General features: G+C 52.9%; 1 protein-coding gene across 4 annotated transcripts in view; it reads left to right on the top strand.

The window, feature by feature from the left end:
• Positions 1-16,106, top strand: part of palm2akap2 (PALM2 and AKAP2 fusion) — a 475,642-nt gene that overhangs the window by 447,537 nt on the left and 11,999 nt on the right. For all 4 annotated transcript variants that reach the window (XM_072517289.1, XM_072517288.1, XM_072517291.1 and 1 more), the window contains one exon: positions 2,911-5,437. In XM_072517289.1, the coding sequence (XP_072373390.1) occupies positions 2,911-5,437 (2,527 nt within the window). The remainder of the gene's footprint in view (positions 1-2,910; positions 5,438-16,106) is intronic.

A 16,106-nucleotide genomic window follows, 5' to 3' on the forward strand; every position in this document is an offset into this window, starting at 1 on the left:
TTAACCTCGCGCAAGATTTGCGCCGCTCGGGACATGATCGGGGCGAGATCTCGTGAGATGTTGCCATCGGAGGCCCCTGGTTGGTCGGGGTCTGGGCAGGTGGTACGCTAGCACAGCCAGGGGTCGGACCCAGGGGTGCCCTGAACATGCATGAAATGAAATGAAAATCGCTTATTGTCACGAGTAGGCTTCAAATTAAGTTACTGTGAAAAGCCCCGAGTCACCACATTCCGGCGCCTGTTCGGGGAGGCTGGTACGGGAATTGAACCGTGCTGCTGGCCTGCCTTCGTCTGCTTTAACAGCCAGTGATTTAGCCCGATGTGCTCAACTAGGTAGGAGTGGGGGAGGGGGCACTCGTGGAAAATTTGTAGCATCCACCGTATTTTGCGCATGTCTCAGGCTATTGCTTATAGAATGGGTTGGAACTAGATGGACGAATATATGTGAACAAGTTGTAATCTGCTCTGCGCTGCCGAAAATGGAGATGGAACATATTCAGGGGTAACTGTCAAAGGGGAGTTGGATGAAACCTTGTGCGGGTAGAGAGGTACCAAATGGACGGCGTGCGAAGGAGCCAGCAGAGATGAGCTGAGTTTGAATTCCACCAGCTGCCAGGGTGGAATTTGAACCCCTGTGTTTCACAGCATCAGCCTGGATCACAAAGTCCAATGACATTACCATTAACCCCACCATTCCCCTCAGCAGGGTGGAGAGGTGTGTTGGCTGACATATGGGCGGCACGGTAGCACAGTGGGTAGCACTGTTGCTTCACAGCTCCACGGCCCCAGGTTCAATTCCCGGCTTGGGTCACTGTCTGTGCGGAGTCTGCACACGTTCTCCCCGTGTCTGCGTGGGTTTCCTCCGGGTGCTCCGGTTTCCTCCCACAAGTCCCGAAAGACGGGCTTGTCAGGTGAATTGGACGTTCTGAATTCTCCCTCTGTGTACCCGAACAGGCGCCAGAATGTGGCGACTAGGGGCTTTTCACAGTAACTTCATTGCAGTGTTAATGTAAGCCTACTTGTGACAATAAAGATTATTATTATTATAATGGCTGAAACAATTGGGAGGAGGCAAGTCATGTGACAAAACCTCCAGAAAGACTTTTAATCACAGTTGGGGGAAACGTAAAGGCCTCAATAAAGGCCGCTGAGCAGAGGGCCAGGTCGGCTGGTTGCAGAGGCTCCTCAGGGAGGCACCTGAATCAGGTGTGGGGGGGAGGGGGGAACCTGTACATGATGGGCCGGGGTGGGGGGGGGGGGGGCTGGTGGCAGGGATCCTGTACATGATGGGCCGGGGGGAGGGGGGGTACAGGGATCCTGTACACGATGGGCCGGAGGGGAGGGGGGGTGCAGGGATCCTGTACATGATGGACCGGAAGGGGGGGGGGGTGCAGGGATCCTGTACATGATGGGCCGGAGGGGAGGGGGGGGTGCAGGGATCCTGTACACGATGGGCCGGGGGGGGGGGGTTGCAGGGATCCTGTACACGATGGGCGGGGGGGGTGCAGGGATCCTGTACACGATGGGCCGGGGGGGGGGGGTTGCAGGGATCCTGTATCCTGTACAGATGGGCGGGGGGGGTGCAGGGATCCTGTACACGATGGGCGGGGGGGAGGTGGGGGGCAGGGATCCTGTACACGATGGGCCGGGGGGGAGGTGGGGGGCAGGGATCCTGTACACGATGGGCTGAGGGGGGGGGGGCAGGGATCCTGTACACGACGGGCCGGGGGGGGGGGGGGTGCAGGGATCCTGTACACGATGGGCCGGGGGGGGAGGAGGGGGGGGGTGCAGGGATCCTGTACACGATGGGCGGGGGGGGGCAGGGGATCCTGTACCCGATGGGCCGAGTCGCCTCCTCCATGCTGCAGGGTTAAAGTGAGATAACCATTGGGTCTATTCCACTGAGAACTAGGAGTGCGAGCAAGAGCAGCCCCACTGCTAAACCTGGATTAAGGCAACAAGACTTGATGTCAGCAAGGTTTAATATGCAACAGTCATGCACCTAATACGGTCATCCTTGTGGTTCTCTTCTGGAATCCGGTCGAAACACACAGATTTTAATGGTTTGAAGCGACTATGAAAGGAAATGTGCTAAATTTAGGCTCGGAGGAAAACGATACTGAGGGAAAGTGACGTGGAAAATATAATCTGTCAAAAATATATCTCCAGCTATTAACCAGGGTCTAATAAAGCATGCTGCTAAAGCCAAAGATAATGTTCTTATTGACGGCTATAAATAAACACGAATAACCTCTTCAAGGTGCTGCATGTAAAGGCGCAGTTTATTTTCAGCTCGCTTGTTGGAAGTGAGCATATGCTACCTTAACCTTTCAGTGGCCATAGTTCCTCTCCGCTACTCCGGCGGAAGCATCCGCGAATGGCCAACCGCGGGACCGGTGAAAGGCTCGTGCCAGATTTAAAAGAGGCCCCGGTGGGTTCCGTTGTATTGAGCTGGCGAGCCAAGCGTTCCCGCCGTGTGCTGATGGGCCATTGGGACGGAGGCAGCTTCTGGAGCAAAAGGGGCAAGCAAATGCAGGAAGGCTCTCCTACTCGGAGAAAACGGAAGACAGTCAAGGACGTCAGAGGGAGGACCAAAGGGACAGGAAGAGGCCATTCAGCCCCTCAAGCCTAACCCACCTTCCAATTCGATCGGGGCGCCCCTGTATCTTAATTCCATCTACTTGCCTTTGTTCCATAAGCTCCCTGATTGGTTGAGGAGGCACCAAGTTGTATGCCCTGCTCACATGGGTCCCCTCTAGAGGGCAGGGGGGCACCAAAACGGCTCTTTAATTACCATAAGTTGCTGCGCAAATGCCCAAAGTGTCTCCAGCCACTGTAATGTAAAGCATGTATTTTTCATGCTGTTTGGATATTTGAGACTAATGGTTTTCGTCTTTTGTACTTTGTGCAGAAATCCCCTCCCAGCTTCCTGGAGGATGAGACTGAACTGAGGAAAGGAAAACGGAGGAAAAGGACTGATTCGCCTGGGCTAGAGAGAAGGATGGAGATAGACGAGCAGCTTCGCGGTGCAAAGAGCGTTGGCGCGGTGACGCCAAAGGTCCCAGTCTCGGAGTTGGCTGTAGTGGACGGTCAGCTGAATCGCTTGGGTGGGAAAGACCAGAATGGCCTCAAGAGCCAGCAGGAATCGCTGGACAGTGACGTTGCAAAGGAGATCAGGTACCTGGATGAGGTCTTGGAAGCCAACTGCTGTGATTCCAACCTCGAAAACGGATTAAGTGTGCCAGCTTCGCCCGAGCCGTGTGCGGTTATAGTGGGCGGGCAAAGTCCACCTGTTTCCACAACGCCCGCCGCTCCGGTCTCGCCTGCCAATTCCGTTGTAACCGTTGTGAGGCCAGAGCTGCCTCTTGTCGAGCGACAGGAGGCTGGCGGCCCGAGGGACGATGAGATTAAGTTGAATGGCCATTCTCCGGGCCCGGCCACGGCTGAACCTCTCCCCAATCACAACGGCCTGGAGGGGGAAGAGCTTCAGGTGTCAAACTCCAGGAGGTCCTCGAAGGGCGGCGTGGCCACCGCCGTCCCTCTGAAGAAAGAAGCCAAATTTGAACTCCGGGCCTCTCACAGGGACAAAAAACCCGCCAGGCTTTTTGTGGACGGGGACAAGAGTGAGGCCTACAGGATTAAGAAAATGCGAGCGTCCAGTGAAATTGCAGAGCTTGAGAGAGCGAGACAGGAGGTCATTAAAAGCCAGGTGGTGAAGAAGAACCCCAGTATCGCGGAGAAATGGAAGCCGCCACAGGAGAAGTCCATTGAAGAGCAGCTGGACCCGGATAAGCTGGAATCGCACAAGAAATACGCAGAACGAAAGCAGAGGAAACAAGGTGGGGGTCTTTCCCCGGTTTCTCCCAGGCAGAGAGCCCACGTCTTTGTGACGCCAGACCCCATCGTTGTAAGCAGAGAAGACGTTCTCACGGAGCAAATAGATTTTTCCGCGGCGAGGCAGCAGTTTTTAAAAATGGAGACCAGGTCCGAAAATGACGCTCAGGCCAACCAGAAGCGGCCGGTGGCCACTAAAGGGGTTTCCGTCAGGCCAGGGTCACAGAGGGCGGAGGCACCTCAGAAGGACAGCACCGCGGCTCTGATCCTGGTGACTGAGCCAAGCCAGGCTCAGGGGCAGACGGTGCACATCGGGGCCAGTGAAGTGGCTGTTGTTAAAGCTTCCAAAGTCAGCTTTGTGCCTGAAGGAGGGCAAATGGCCACAATCCAGGCGACAACCCCAGCTCTGCAGGCCAATGGGCAGAAAGAGTCCTTGGGCCTGGAGACGCCTCGGCAAACATCTCCTGACCAACTTATCAGTGACCGCATGAAAGCCGAGATGGTCAACAAGATCCATGAGGATGATGAAGGGTTTACCCGGGTCAGGGCGGTTTTGACGGTGCTCAGTGAAGATGAAGACAACGACGTTTCAGAGTCCTACTACAAATGCGCTTGTCTTCCTAGCACCTCCGAGGAACTGGATTCTGGCTTGGATGAGTTGTCTCTCCGATCCCAGGACACCACAGTGATGGAAACTCTTTCCAATGACTTCAGCATCGACAACGTGAGCGACAGTGGGGCTTCAAACGAGACCATGAATGTTTCTCTGGACTACTCTTTGAGCGGGTCGCAAGAGTTTTCCCAGCCTCAGACACCCCACACGTTAACACCCGTGGACGGGGAGGGTGACGAGAGCTCTCACAAGAGAGGGGGAACGTTGAACGCACTCAGTGAGGACGACTTGTACCAGCGGACGCATTCCGGGCTGTCGGACAGGGAGCGACTGCTGCAATGCCAAGCGGAAAGGTTGGTGCAGGATGCCATCCAGCTGGCGTTGGCACAGCAGAGCCGCGCGGACGTCGGGCCGGGTGAAGGTGGTCAAGAGCCGTTGCAACCAAAGACGGCGTTGGGCAGCGAGAGAGCGGGGATCGATCCTGCACCTCTGGCGGAATCACAGACTGTTGAGCCAGCGCCGTTACAGACACCGGCACCTTTAGTGCAGGAACGGAGATCCTCCGCGCCAAAGGGTTTGCCTGATGGCGAGATGGAGAGTGGCAAGGGGGAAAGCTCGCCGGCAGCAGCAGCTAGACAATGCAGCAGTGCCGACGCAGCCTGGGCCGGCTCCCCTCCCTCCCTGTACAAGCCCGAGTTCAGCCCCTTCAGCGACAGCGCCAACTACCTGGAGCCAACGGACTATTCCCAAAACAACGTCTTTGTCAGTCACTCGCAGGAGCCGGAGGTCATCGCCCAGACTGGACCCTTCAAGCTGCGCTCCCGCAAACAGAAGACCCTGTCGATGATTGAGCAGGAGATCCGAGCAGCCCAGGATCGCGAGGATGAATTGCGGCGCCAGAGGGAGGTCGTCAGGACAGCGCAAAGTGCCGGCAAAGACGGCCAACCTCGCCGACCCTTGCAGATCCTCTGTCCCAGAATAAAGGGCCCTGGTAAGACCCTGCAACCATTTTGTAGACTTTGCACTACATCCTCAGAAGGGGCAGGCTGGGTTCTTTAGCATGCACCATCTCCTCGATTCGAATTCAGGTGCCTAACCACTGTGGGGGGGAATAGACGTCAGAGTTTCAGCTGATAGCTTGTGCCAACTTTGTTTGAAGGGATTTAAACAAAAGAATTTGCTGGAAAATGGCACCAATTTGCTCTCTCAAAGAGTCGGTGCACGTGCAATGGGCCGAATGGCCTCCTTCTATGTTATGATTCAATAGATTACATAGAATTTACAGCACAGGAACAGGCCATTCAGCCCATCAAATCCACGCCGACCTTTATGCTCCACATCAGCTTCCTCTCGGTCTTTGTGACCCGCAGGATTAGCATGTTTTTGTCAACCTTTTTACTTCACCAGTTTATCCAACTTTCTCTCAAACATTTCCACACCATTCGCCTCAACCGCTCCCCGTGGTGGTGGCTTCCACATTTTCACCGCACTCTGTGGAAAGATATGTCTTCCAGTTTTGATCTCCTCACCACCCATTCCCCCCCCCCCCCCCCCCTTCCCCCGGCAACCTCCATCCCAAACAAGCGGAACCATCTTTTCCAAGTCTTTTCTATTTCAAGCCCTTTCAGAATTTTAAAGGCCTGTGGAGTGGCCAGCCCTCGAACCCTCTCATCACCCCTGGGAGAGAGAAGGCCATCAGAAAACAAAATACTGATCCGGAAACCCTGGCTTATCAGTGAACTAGGCCTCAAAACGGAGCCTCTGGGCAAATGGGTCAATAATCAGAGTTCATCGATTTCAAATCATCGGCAAAAGATCTAGAAGGGGAGACGGGGAGAATTTGTTTTGCTCCCCAAGAGTTGTCGCGATCTGGAATGTTCTACCTGGAAAAATAGCGGAAGCTTATTAAATAAATTGAAAAGGGAGTTAGACAACTGAGGGACGTGAGTGTCATGGACCTGCCTCTCCTCGCGAGGTAACCCTCCAATCCGAGGCATCAGGTAAAGGGTTCAAGTTCCACTCTCAAATCCACAGCATAAAATGTAGGCGGACGCTCCAGTGCAGCGCTGAGGGAGTGCTGCACCCCTGGGGGTACAACCATGGCTGACATGTATCTCAGCTTAGTTTACCCACTTTGGTTCAGTCAGGACATGGAACCAATCCACACCAGTCAATCTCTGCCCTCCTTCGCTTCCGGCCTCTCGAACGTCCCTGAATTCAGATGCTCCACCATTGGTAGCCATGCGTTCGGCTGCCCGGGTCCGAATGCTCTGGAATTCACCCCCGAACCTCTCCGTCTCCTCTCCCCCTTGATATGCCATCAATGAACACACGACGAGTGGTGAACGTAACTGAGGCTTTAATACACAAAACAGAAAGCCTCCTGGCCTCTGATCCCGAACCGGATCAGAGGCGGAGACCAGCAACCTTTATACATGTGCCCGAGAGGAGGAGCCACAGGCGGAGCCAGCAGGGACAAGCCAGGCATGTAACAATACAATAGAATACAATACAGTGGTTTACCACACCCCTCAACCTTTACGATGCTCCTCAATATCTACCTCATTGAACAGCCTTACGCTCATGTGAAAGGTGCTATACAAATGCAGGTTGTCGTGGTTTTGAGAACTGACGCTCTCGGCCTCAACGGCCTTCCGGGGGGAGAGCGTTCCAGATTCCCACTGTCCTCTGTGTGAAGTAGTGCTCCCTGATTTCGATGTCTGCACTGTAAATTCTATGATTTCACCCCGGAACAGCCCTGGCTGTAGGTTTAAGGGCCGGATCTTCCTGTCCCGTCGGTGGGGACCCCTGACCGCGGGTTCCCTGGTGGCGGAGGCTGCGAGCCACGCAAAACGGCGTAGACCTCGATGGGACTGGAAGATTCCATTGGCAGCCAATGACAAGCCGCTGCTGGAAAACACGGTGGGGGGGAGGGGAGGGGCGGGGGGGGGAGGGAGGGCGGGGAGGGGGGGGAGGGCGGGGGGGGAAATCCCGCCCCAAGGTTCTGCCCGCTTGTTCTGGATCCGCATGGCGGAGGAAGTAGTTTAACTCTATCAACCCAATCAAATCCTCTAACAACGTTGAAGGCCGCAGTTGGATCACCGCTTAATCTTCGTATTCCAAACAATACAAAACAGGCTTGTTTTCTACATGGGAACGGCACGGAAAGTCGGGCCTGGACAATGTACCTCGTCTTGGCAACCAGTTCCCACACTTGGTATCATTCTGGAGGATCCCAGCTCCTCCAAAGGTGCTTCCTTAGATAAGCGGGAACACTCCTGATATAAACTCTTGAACTTGGCTTTTGTTTTGGTGAGCTCAGTCTGCAGTTTTGCCCCCTCCGTCGTGCCCCAGCCGTTGAGTTTAACGTTGGGCAGACCCGGCCTGTGTTCAGTCCGACACACTGGCTCGCCCTTCCCTGGCACCCGTACGGTCCCGATCGAGGACACTTGTCACGGAGCCAGGATGAGTTCGCCGGCAGTCAATGTCTGTTCTCTGTTAAAATGTCACCAATTCCCCTTTCTTCCCGGCCCCACACAGGAAATGAAATATCAAGAGGTCAGAATCTTGTGGAATGAAAACCTCCATTCACTCCTGAAAGTGGGGGAGGGGGGGGAGCGGGTGGAGGTTAGTGTCGGGGTCACTGCTTTCCTGAACCAAACAACTCTTCCAGCAATGACGGCACTTCACTCGGACTCTGTGTATCGCTGGTGCGAGAGAGTTAAGAGGCAGCCTGATCGTGGATTTACCTTCTGTGCAGAATTTTACGTTCCCGCACCGGTGCGTTTGTGGGTGGGGGAATGGGTGTAAAGGTTCTCGGTCGGCCTTCCCAATGGGCTCCCACCCGCCCTCATCTCTCCGCCATTTTACCCAGGGATAGGCGAGGCCTAGGTCGGCCTGCCCAGCCTTGCCCCAGTTGAGGCCCTTAAACAGCCAAATGTGACCCTGCTCCGACATCAGGAGGGAAGGCGGGGGGGAGGCTGCACCTCCATCAGGCGCCACCAACATCCCCAGCCCCTCAGGTGATCCGGCTCCTTCAGGTCCTCCCTCGATCCCCCTCTGCCCACTCCCCTGGGCCTCCCCCTCACCGAGACCCCCAGAACTCGGCCTGGTCTCCCAGGATTTAGGTTGCGTGGACTGCTTCCAGTTCCAGTTCTGTTCACTGCAGATTCTGACCGCACGGGAACGGAGGGTGGGGGGGGGGGCTCTGAGGCGGGACTTTCTTCCGAGTGAGGGGTGGAGGTCTGCTGGGGAGTTCCATTTATTTTATTTTATTTTTAAAAAATAAATTTGGAGTACCCAATTCATTTTTTCCCAATTAAGGGGCAATTTAGCGTGGCCAATCCACCTAGCCTGCACATCTTTGGGTTGCGGGGGCGAAACCCACGCAAACACGGGGAGAATGTGCAAACTCCACACGGACAGTAACCCAGAGCCGGGATCGAACCTGGGACCTCGGCGCCGTGGGACTGCAGTGCTAACCCACTGCGCCACCGTGCTGCCCTGCTGGGGAGGTCAATGACTACGGGGCAGGCCGCAGTACCACCACCGACTCCTCAGCTGGCAGGAATCCTAAAAATCCTAACTTTTATCAAATGGCGCCCCCCCTCTCTTCCCTTTACTCGTTAGACCATGACAGTCTTTTTGTCTGAGGAGGATAGATTTGAAATTCAGCGAGTGTTTGGCGGGTTTTGTGCTGTGACCATAAAAGACATGGTTTGAGTTTTTATTATACTTAACCCAGTCTAAATGATCAAAAAGCAGCACTCCGAGTTCTCACACACTCGGGTAGTTCACCGAGCGGGAGGATAGATTAACCAATTGAATGGCCAGAACATGTTAAAGGGTATATTGCTCTTGGAGGTTGGTGAATTGGCTGTCTTAGAATCAGAGGATCATAGACTCCCAACAGTGCAGAAGGAGGCCATTCGGCCCATCGAGTCTGCACCTATTTTTTGAAAGCGCACCTGACCTAGGCCCACTCCCCTACCCTATCCACATAACCCCATCTAACCTTTGGACACTAAGGGCAATTTATCATGGCAATTCCACTTAACCTGCACGTCTTTGGACTGTGGGAGGAAGCCGGAGCACCCGGAGGAAACCCACGCAGACACTGGGAGGACGGGCAGACTCTGCACAGACAGTGACCCAAGGCCGGAATGAGAACCCGGGTCCCTGGAGCTGCGAGGCAGCAGTGCTAACCGCCCTTCTACCGTGCCGCCCGCCTTCAGGCCGCACTTGGCGTTCCTGCTGCTTTCAGCAGCAAAGAGATTTTGAGATGTGGGGCGGGAGTCCCCGCTTCCCCCGGCCGCGTGATTCTTGGCGGCGCGCTGTTTGCTATCGACGGGATTCTCTACTCCCGTCGCTTGTCAATGGGGTGTCCCATGGTAGCCACCCCACGCCGGCTGAAACCCACGGGCGGAGGTGCACTGCCGGCGGGAACAGACAATCCTCTCGGCCGGAGAATTCCGCCCCAGTCAGACAATTTATTTTTTCTCCTGGAAACAGGAGCAATTGGGCCGAGATCTTTTTAAAACCTCTGCCTGCGGCACCTGGATAGTCAAAATGAGGAGAACGCGTTCAAAACGTTCAGGTTGTCTAGAGAGGGAGAGGAAACCCGCTGTGTCTTGGTTGTTGTCCAGCACTGCAGAGAAAACAGGTGCTTAAGCCCACAAAGGGTTAGTTGGCTTGTCACATGACCTTCTCTCCCCGACCGACAGTGACTCAAATATGGTCATGGTTTGTGTATTCTCCAGTTGCCTGGTTTACATGATGAGATTATGTCTGGCCCCATTCCTTTCATAGCCAGTGTCCCATTGTCCACGTGGCTATGTCTGATGGTTTGTTTCCACCCAGCTGAGTGTCCAGGTGATTGTCCAGATGCTTTCTAACGATGTAGGAGATGGTCCCTATTCCTGTTCCTTTGAAGCGATTGTTCCTAGTGCAGTCTCGGGACAGGCTGCCTCCATTTCAATGTTGTTGGAAGGTGCAAGGTACAGTGATGCAAATGTGTAGCCATCTTGGACTGGGATCCCAAGTCACTGGAAGGTGGCTTTAGTCCTTTATAGAACAAAATCAGCTTGGGATTTCCAGCCAGTAAACTCAAAAATCAGCTTTTGGCAAAAAGCACAAGGACTATCAACCTGATAATACTTCTGCTTCAGGTCAGCTGTGGGGAGCGTGGATCAAAAGCATTGGCAGTCTGTTCGGCACAGTCCGTGTTGGCGGCATTCTCCTCTCTCAAGCTGGGTTCAGGATCCACCCCAGGGATTTAAGCACCAAATCTAGACCGGCATCACAAAGGTGGACTATCATGTTCTTAAGAACATAAGAACTAGGAGCAGGAGTAGGCCATCTGGCCCCTCGAGCCTGCACCGCCATTTAATGAGATCATGGCTGATCTTTGTGGACTCAGCTCCACTCTCCGGCCCGGACACCATATCCCCGAATCCCTTTATTCTTTAGAAAGGTATCTATGTTTTTCTTAAAAACATTTGAAGAAGGAGCCTCAACTGCTTCACTGGGCAAGAAATTCCAGAGATTCACAACCCTTTGGGTGAAGAAGTTCCTCCTAAACTCGGTCCTAAATCTACTTCCCCTTATTTTGAGGCTATGCCCCCTAGTTCTGCTTTCCCCGACCAGTGGAAACAACCTGCCCGCATCTATCCTATCTATTCCCTTCATAATTTTATATGTTTCAATAAATCCCCCCGCATCCTTCTAAACTCCAATGAGTACAGTCCCAGTCTACTCAACCTCTCGTCATAATCTAATCCCCTCAATTCTGGGATCAACCTAGTGAATCTCCTCTGCACTCCCTCCAGTGCCAATATGTCCTTTCTCAGGTAAGGAGACCAAAACTGAACACAATACTCCAGATGTGGCCTCACCAACACCTTATACAATTGCAGCATAACCTCCCTAGTCTTGAACTCCATCCCTCTAGCAATGAAAGACAAAACTCGATTAGCCTTCTTAATCACCTGTTGCACCTGCACACCAACTTTTTGCGACTCGTGCACCAGCACACCCAGGTCCCTCTGCAGCATGTTTTAACATCTTACCGTTTAAATAATAATCCATTCTGCTGTTATTCCTCCCAAAATGGATAGCCTCACACTTGGCAACATTGAATTCCATCTGCCAGACCCTAGCCCATTCACCTAACCTATCCAAATCCTTCTGCAGACTTCCGGTATCCTCTGCACTTTTTGCTTTACCACTCATCTTAGTGTCGTCTGCAAACTTTGACACATTGCACTTGGTCCCCAACTCCAAATCATCTATGTGAATTGTGAACAACTGCGGGCCCAACACTGATCCTTGAGGGACCCCACTAGTTACAGGTTGCCAACCAGAGAAACACCCATTTATCCCCACTCTCTGCTTTCTGTTAGTTAACCAATCCTCTACCCATGCTACCACTTTACCCTCAATGCCATGCATCTTTAGTTTATGCAGCAACCTTTTGTGTGGCACCTTGTCAAAAGCTTTCTGGAAATCCAGATGTACCACATCCATTGGCTCCCCGTTATCTACTGCACTGGTAACGTCCTCAAAAAATTATACCAAATTAGTCAGACATGACCTACCCTTTATGAACCCATGCTGTTTCTGCCCAATGGGACAATTTCCCTCCAGGTGCCCCGCTATTTCCTCCTTAATGATAGATTCCAGCATTTTGCCTACAACCTGGTTAAACCAATCGACATGCAGATTAAAATCTCCCAAGATAACCGCTGTGCCATTTCTACATGCATCCGTTATTTCTTTGCTTATTGCCTGCCCTACCATCCTGTTACTATTTGGTGGCCTATAGACTACTCCTATCAGTGACCTTTTCACCTTACTATTCCTGATTTCCACCCAAATTGATTCAACCTTGTCCTCCATAGCACCAATATCATCACTATTGCCCGGATGCCATCCTTAAACAACAAAGCTACACCACCGCCCTTACCGTCCATTCTATCCTTTTGTACAGTCTGATACCCTTGGATATTTAACTCCCAGTCGTGACCATCTTTTAACCATGTTTCAGTAATGGCCACTAAATCATAGTCATTCACGATGATTTGCGCCATCAACTCATTCACCTTATTCCGTATACCACGAGCATTCAGGTAAAGTACACTTATGCTGTTTTTTATGTCTTTGTTATGAATCCTAACACCTTGATCAGTAACTTTTTGCAAATTATTTTTCCTCTTACCCTTTCTCCTAATTTTCCTTGTCTTTGGACCCATTTCTCTACATAATAACCTGTCACGTAACCTGCTGCCTTGCTCTCCATTAACCATTATACTGTCCATAGCTTTACCCTTCCCTTCCCCCCAACTTGCTAGTTTAAAGTCCTTGTGACCAACCTATTTATCCTATTTGCTAGAACACTGGTCCCAGAATGGTTCAGGTGAAGACCGTCCCAACGGTACAGGTCCCTCCTGCCCCGGTACTGATGCCAATGCCCCATGAAATGGAATCCCTCTTTCCCGCATCACTCCTTTAGCCACGTGTTAACTTCCCTAATTTTCTCAACCCTATGCCAATTGGCACGTGGCTCGGGTAGTAATCCAGAGATTATAACATTATGTTGCAAGTTGTTTTGATCCTCCTGCGCATAGGCGGCACTGAATTGGCTGCAAAAGTGTTTTGGGACATCCTAATGTTAGGAAAGGTGCTATATGAATGCCAGTTCTATGCCTCTTGGGTGTGCTTCTACCCAGTAAAGTCAGCGATGAGCCCAACTTGCATGTGCGACGCAGGATTCAACCCGCCCCCAAATTGACGGGATCGGGTCACTGCCGGTTTTACACACAGTACCCAGCACACATTCCCTCAATGCCGCACTGAAATGTCCGCCTGCGTTATGCGCCAAAATCTTTGTGGGGCACCCAAGGCGTGGGGGTGGTAAAACTTGCCAATTCTGCCAAACCTACGGCAGCACGGTGGCACAGTGGGTTAGCACAGCTGCCTCACGGCGCCTAGGTCCCAGGATCGATCCTGGCTCTGGGTCACTGTCCATGTGGGGTTTGCACATTCTCCCCCTGTCTGCGTGGGTTTCGCCCCCCACAACCCAAAGATGTGCAGGTTAGGTGGATTGGCCACGCTAAATTGCCCCTTAATTGGAAAAAAATGAATTGGGTACTCTAAATTTATATTTAAAAAGAATTCTGCCAAACCTGGAGGCTGATGCCAATTGGCTGCAACAGGATGTGGGTTTGGAGAAGGGATGGGGAGAGACAATGTCGACTTAATGGCACCTTTCTAAAGAGGGACCCGGAGGTATATTTGCATCAGTGACAGTGGCAGGACTTATTGAGAGGGTAGTTAGCAAAGCATATGGGATGTCGGGCTTTGTACAAGAAAGGAATCGAGAAGGAAAGCAGGAAAGTTATGTTGAACCTTGCGAAAGCTCTGGCCCCCCCCAACTAGAACGGCCATTTCTGCTCAGCACACTGTGGGAAGGATGTGAGGTTCTTTGAGAGGGTGCGGAGGAGATTTACCCGCCAGGTTGTAAGAGTGAAGGAATTCAGCTACAAGGTGAGGCCAGAGAAGCTGAGGCTGTTCTCCGTGGTGCAAGGGAGATTTGACCCAAGATGTACAAGATTATAGATGGCTGGAGGGAAGGGAGGTGACCAAAATACTGATCCCATTAGCTCATAGGTCAAGGACTCGGGGACATGGACTGAAGGTTTTGGGCAAGAGACACAGGAGGGGGAAGGAAGGGATGTGAGGGAGAACAATTTTACACCTCCGAATGGTAATGATCTGGAACTCGCTGCCTGCAAGGTAGTGGAGGCAGAGGCGATAAATGATTTCAAAATGAAATTGGATAGAGGGAGAGAGCGGGGGATTGGGACTATCGCTCTACAGAGGGCCGGCATGGACCAAATGGCCTCCTTCTATGGCTCTATGAGTTGCTGATACCCAGTACGTATAACACACTTTAATAATGCTGGGACGATTGGAAGATGTAAAATAGGCACATTGGACATGACTCTCCTCAGCACTCTGGGCTGTTGATGCTGGCTCTTGTCCGCCCTCTGGTGGCTGCAGTGAAAATCTACCAAGTTGCGGGAAAAAAAAACATTCGCGACCTTGATCCCATTCAGCAAACTGCCTTTCTCCACTCCAGATACCTGATAAATCTCAATCACCGTGCTTCAGCCTCTTCAACATCAATGATCATGTTCACCCTCGCCATGCCGAGGGCGGCGCAGTGGTTAGCGCTGCTGCCTCACGGCCCTGAGGACCCGGGTTCGACCCCGGCTCTGGGTCACGTCCATAGGGAGTTTGCACGTTCTCCCCGTGTCTGCGTGGGTTTCCTCCGGGTGCTCCATGTTCCTCCCACAGTCCAAAGATGTGCAGGCTAGGTGGATTGGCCTTGATAAATTGCCCTTAGTGTCCAAAAAGGTTAGGTGGGGTTAGTGGGTTACGGGGATAGGGTGGAGATGTGGGTTTAAGTAGGGTGCTCTTTCCAAGGGCTAGTGCAGACTCGATGGGCCGAATGGCCTCCTTCTGCACTGTAAATTCTATGAGTCCAGGCCAGAGATGACCGCCAGCACCCTCTTGATAAAAGCCACCCCCCCCCCCCCCCAGTTCGGAGTGTATACATTCACCAGACAACCAGAGCACCCGCCAACACCCCACTCACTATCACATGTCTCCCTCCCAAATCCACCAAAATATTAGCCACCGAAAAGGCCACCCTTCTGATCAGCACAGCTGTGTCCCTCGCCCTCCCGTCAGAGCTCAAGTACAACACCTGCCCCACCCACCCCTTTCTCATCCCCGTCTGATCCCCAACTCTCAGGTGTGACCCCTGCAAGAAAACAACATCTACGTTCAAGCCTTTTCGATGGGCTAACACCTAAGATCTTCTAACTAGCCCAATTAACCCCCTTACGTTCCATGTAACCAGCCTGGTTGGGGGCCTCCAGGACACCTCCCCCCACCCCCACTACCTTGATCAGCCATATCCCAACCGCAAGGAATTCCAATAGGGCCCCGGCTCCAGGCCCACCCAAGATGGCCGCCGCCGGCTCCCTCAAACAAGTATCTCAACAAAGAAACAATCATCAGCAATCTGTCCTTCTCCTCCCCCTCCCTCCCTAAGCCCTTAACAAACAACCCACCCCACCAACTCCCAAGGCATTCACGCCTCTGCTAGCAGGGTGGCCCCCCACCTGGGGAACAATGCAAGTTATACATTCAATAAATCAACAAACGGTCCCCCCTTACCCGAACCCAGTGCCAACCACCGAGGAAGGTGCGGGATGATTCCAGCGAGGATGGTGTGGGGTGGTCAGGCCACCCTGATGCCTACGTTGACACAAACATTTAGTAGTCGAGGGGAGGGTGACCAAGGGTTCGTGATGTTCCCCTTGTCTGTGGGCGGTCTTGATATCTGCGGATGGGGGTAAGGGGGCCTGACACCTAACTGTGAAATCAGGGCACCCTTTCCAATCTCCGAGCAGTCAGCCTCTAGGCCCCGAACACCTCATTCACGGCACAAATCATCCCAATCGCTAAAGAAATGTCTAAGTGTGGGTGGAGAGCAATCCGGATTGGGCAATCCGCAGTCGGCAGGAATCGCACCGCGTTTCCCACCGGAGGCCCACATGCCAGAATATTTGGGACGAGTTGCATCGAGTGTG

The sequence above is a fragment of the Scyliorhinus torazame genome, chromosome 9 (genome assembly GCF_047496885.1).
Source record: "Scyliorhinus torazame isolate Kashiwa2021f chromosome 9, sScyTor2.1, whole genome shotgun sequence".
Classification (NCBI taxonomy): Eukaryota; Metazoa; Chordata; class Chondrichthyes; order Carcharhiniformes; family Scyliorhinidae; genus Scyliorhinus; species Scyliorhinus torazame.